Source organism: Raphanus sativus, unplaced genomic scaffold (genome assembly GCF_000801105.2).
Source record: "Raphanus sativus cultivar WK10039 unplaced genomic scaffold, ASM80110v3 Scaffold5250, whole genome shotgun sequence".
Classification (NCBI taxonomy): domain Eukaryota; kingdom Viridiplantae; phylum Streptophyta; class Magnoliopsida; order Brassicales; family Brassicaceae; genus Raphanus; species Raphanus sativus.
Window position 1 is genome coordinate 1 of NW_026620550.1, and position 4,404 is coordinate 4,404.

General features: G+C 38.4%; 1 protein-coding gene across 1 annotated transcript; it reads right to left on the minus strand.

Moving 5' to 3' along the window:
* Positions 1 to 1,474: 1,474 nt before the first annotated feature.
* Positions 1,475 to 3,814, minus strand: LOC108830946 (probable elongation factor 1-gamma 1). Its single transcript, XM_018604514.2, has 8 exons — positions 3,701 to 3,814; positions 3,538 to 3,598; positions 3,230 to 3,379; positions 3,078 to 3,138; positions 2,925 to 2,977; positions 2,739 to 2,840; positions 2,138 to 2,621; positions 1,475 to 2,049 (listed from the first exon to the last, which is right to left on the minus strand). Exons 2-8 carry the CDS (start codon positions 3,544 to 3,546, stop codon positions 1,670 to 1,672), a joined length of 1,239 nt encoding a protein of 412 aa, XP_018460016.2. The 5' UTR covers positions 3,547 to 3,598; positions 3,701 to 3,814; the 3' UTR covers positions 1,475 to 1,669.
* Between the last annotated feature and the right edge of the window lie 590 nt (positions 3,815 to 4,404).

Here is a 4,404-nt window from a genome sequence, read left to right on the forward strand (position 1 = left end):
AAATGACACTAATATCATTAATGAATTTTTTAGTTTGTTCATATCATTAAGGACATTTTTGAAAAATTTAAAATATTCGTATTGATATAAGACCATCTCCAATGTATTTTGCTATTTTCACCTCTAAAATAGAGGAACTCTATAATAGAAATGGGATATGCTCCAATGTATTTCTCTAAAATAGCAATCTCTATTTTATAGAGTAAAAAATAGAGGATTGCTATTTCTTCCTCTATAAATAGAGGAAAAAATAGAGATCTCTATAATAGAGGAAGAAATAGAGGTGGGTTGGAGCATTTTCACCTCTAAATGCTATTATAGAAGTGAAAATAGCAATGGGTTGGAGATGCTCTAAAGAACCATAGGCCCTTTTTTTTTTTAAGGCCCTTTCTAAAAAAACCATTATAAAGAATCTTAACCGGTTTCTAAGCGCTTTCTACTCGTCAAACCAGGTCAAACAGATCAAAAGGGCGGGGAAATTCGTTGCGCTTAATTAAACCAAAACCCAATAACTGACACGTGTAGTTCATGCGCGACCTTCAGACATGAAGAATTCCCTTGTCTCCACGACCGTCGATTTAAAAGTCATCAACGGCGAACTATCTCTCTACTTTTTAAAAAGCACAAAGCAGCTCGCCGATTTAGCTTTCTCTGCAACTCATCTCCAAAGTCTCTTCTTCTTCAACCTCAGTTTCCTCTGTAAAAAAAATGATATGGACAGCTACGGATTAAGTTACGGAATCGTATGGTCCGAAGATGTTTTCAAGAAATTCGCGGCCACATATCACATTCTCCTGCAAGCGACTCTGTTTTTTCTGCTGGTGATTCTTCTCCGAGAGGGTAAACCCGAGATCATCGATTTGGCTAGCTTTCAGATCTGGAAAGTAAGTTTCCGCTCGATGATGGGGCTCTTTGCTGCCACGAATGCGTCTACTTATCTCACGTTTCGTAATCTATATGCCTACTACGAGGCCAGTAGTACTAGTCCCTCATTCTATACGCCTTCTTCACGCTTCAGGATCTTCGAAGAGATGTCTATTTTCTTCGGGATCTTAACTTTGGTATGTTTCTTGATGAACCTGTTCGGATTCTGGGGTATTATATGTTTACCAGTTACTCCTCCGATTGTCTTTTTTGGTTTGGAATTGGCAAAGCACCCTTCATTCTGATTTAGAAGCATCGACGCATCTCAAAGTTATATGCACGGTGACGGATCTTGTCTGCTCACAGTCTTGGAGTTTGGTGGTCTGTGAGTCGGTCGATCTAATGATGTTCTTTTTAGTTCTTGTAATGATTGCTATTAGTTGGAATAATTGAATGTATAAATGTGTTTCTCTTAGACTCCTATGGAATGGTTATTCTTCCTCAGAGTTCAACACGGTATTGGTATTACTAAGCTTTGTCTCATTATGACATCATCTCCCTCGCAATTGTATATATTTTCTGCTGCTTGTGTCATATAACATCACCTCAATGTGGACAAAAGGAAGCTTAGATTCATTTAAATTGATGTCACAGCCAAAATAGAAACATTAACAACAACGAAAAGATAAAAAGATCAAGTATTAACTAGAAGAAGCAAAAAACAGCATGAGCAACACATAAGATATCAAAACAAAAGTCATAGAGCAAGATCACTATGGAGTATCAAACAAAACCGACTCTCTTTTCACTTGAAGCACTTGGCGTCCAATAGAGCTTCACCTTCAAACGGCTCGGCGTCTTCAATCATCTGGCTAACACGTTCCTTCTGAGCTTCGTCGGAGATGTCAACCTTAGTCCACTCGTACAGCTCCATGTCATACACCTCGTCCATCACGAACTTGGGGATCTCTGTTCCACGGAACAACCACAAACCCTTCACCTTGAATGGACCCTCTGACCCGCAAATCAGCATCTTTCCAAAGGCGTATTTACGTGCCAAGTCCATTCGCTGAAGGAACCCTCCGACCTTGTTCAGCGTAACAAACGACACCATGTTCTCGTCGTTGTACTTGTAATCACAGAACCATAGTGAATAACCCTCTGGATCATACATGTCCCAGAATCCTGCATTGAGCCACAACATTAACCATGGTGATGAGCTTCATATTGATAATTGTAAGACTAGGTAAAGAGAATGATATCATTCACACACCTTTAATAGCAACCTCACGGAAGTTAGACTTGGTGTTGGAGTAAAGCCTCTTCCACTCATCGAGAACCATTGGGCTTGGTGGTAGCAAGTCAAGAGGGTTCTTTGCTTTAGGCTTTGGCGCCTCTTCCTCTTCGACAGGCTTAGGTGCCTCAGCTTTAGGGGCTTCCTTTTTCTTAGGCTGCTCCTTGGGCTTTGCAGGCTGCCCGGCTTTCTTGATAGGAGGGACAGAATCAGTCTGTTTGACATCACCCACAACCTTCTTGAAGTTTGGTTGGTTGATCAAGGTCCAGAAGTACCTCTCAACGTGAGGGAAAGCAGAGGTGAAGCTCTTGGTCATGACACTGGTCATGCCCAGGTTCAAGCTGCAGACGGTGATGATATCAGCGAGGGTAACAGAGTGTCCAACAAGGTAAGTGTTGGAAGCGAGATGGGTGTTCAGAGCCTCAAGTCCTCTTTTCAAAGCAGAGATAGCAGCTTCCTCACTCTTCATTCATAAAAAAAACAATCATGGATGAGAAACAATCAGGTGTCTCTTTACTGATTCAGTGGAAGAGAGTGTACATCAAAAAGAGGCAACGAAAAGTAAGAGAAAGCTGCTTACCGGAGCACTGTATGGAATATAGCCCATTCTAGGGACGAACCAGTCGAAGATGTGTGCATAAATTTCCATTGTGGAGAAATCGATCCATTGCTCAATATGTGCCTGCAAAAGTAAAAAAAAAAACAAAACATGTAGATAAACATCGAGAATACAAAACAGAGTGCAATCTAATTAGAGGGAACTTACATACTCGATGAGGGAGGATCCGTTCAAGGACTTGTCACCGTTCAATCTGCTTACTGCAATGTGATATCAAAAAAGAAAACATCCATTAATACCCAAATGACAAATGAGCAAGTAAAGCAGAGATATTAAGAGAGGAGGAGAAAGATATATTACCATAACGGGCAATGGCGTTGCTCTCAAAGATAGGACCCTCAGGAGTCTCAAGTACAGGAATCTAGCAGCAAGACAAAAATAGATACTGCTTATTAGCTTTTAACCAAGACTAAAAAAAGAAAGATTTAAAAAAGAAACAGCAAAAGAAGAACCTTTCCCAAAGGGTTCATCTTGAGGAACTGAGGGGTTTGGTTGGTGACAAACATCTCAAAGCCAGAAGCCGCATCGATCTTGACACCAGTGAACTCTGCGGCAATGAGTGCCTTCTCAGAGTTTTTGTTTCCCTTGTACGCGTGCATCACCTGTGTTAACACATAAAGAGAGAGTCAGGATAATTGATTTTCTAATCGAGCTAACAGAGGTTTTACAAGTCCATGTGTTTGAGATTATATTGTTCGATTAGCTAGTCTAGACGAGTGATCTAAGCAGAGAAAGCTGAGAAACGAGAAGAGAAACTCACCAAAGCCATTGCTCGGATCGTAGATATATATACCAAGCTTTGGTGCTTTTGATAATCGGATCTGGTTCCATGGAAAAAAACATCAGAGTAGTGAGAGTTCGCAATTTGATACGATCATAGAAATGAGTAAAAAAGCTAAGCTAAGCTCGATGGATGTGCTTACCAGGTGGGCGTGTTAACGTGGGAGAGCTAGTGGGAGAGTGAAAAGCTACTGAGTGAGTGAGTGAGGCGGAGATAGGTTTTTTTACAATAATGTATGTGGTCTCGGGAAAACAGCCGCTGTTTCTGGGGTCGGTTCGTTTCGGTTTACTTCTGGTCTTTTTCGTTTAATTTTCGACTTGACTTTTGTTTTTTACCTTTTTCTTGGTAGAACCAATTCAACTTAAGTATGAATATGATATGGGTCCGACTGTTCTCCTCCGCTTCTGACCGGTGTCAGTGGATTCTCTCAGTAACGGCATCGGTCGGAATCTCAGTTTTGCTTTCTAAAATAATGAAAATAGATAAAAAGTAGTCCAAAATATTGTACTAGTTTAAATCAATGTATATTAAAATTTCTAATACTATTAATTTTTATATTAAAAAGATTTATTTTTATAAATAATTTACATATTAATAAAATTATTCAAGAATACTTGAAATTAATTTAAACATATATATTATTCTTTTGAGTTTTAAACAAATTATTTTAATAAACAAATTATTTTAATAAATAGTATATAAATTTTTATTCAAAATATAATAAAATTAATTTGAACATATATATACATATTTTGAACTCTAAATTATTATATGTATAATTTATAAAAATATTAGATAAAATATAAATGATGTTTCTAATGAGCTATACATAATTATTCATTGTGT

Bases quoted from the DNA above. Each gene is read 5' to 3' on its own strand.
- LOC108830946 (XM_018604514.2), bottom strand. The intron at 3,139-3,229 runs GTTCTTCTTTTG...TCTTGCTGCTAG, and splicing joins AGATGAACCCTTTGGGAAAG to ATTCCTGTACTTGAGACTCC. The intron at 2,978-3,077 runs GTAATATATCTT...ATCACATTGCAG, and splicing joins CAACGCCATTGCCCGTTATG to TAAGCAGATTGAACGGTGAC.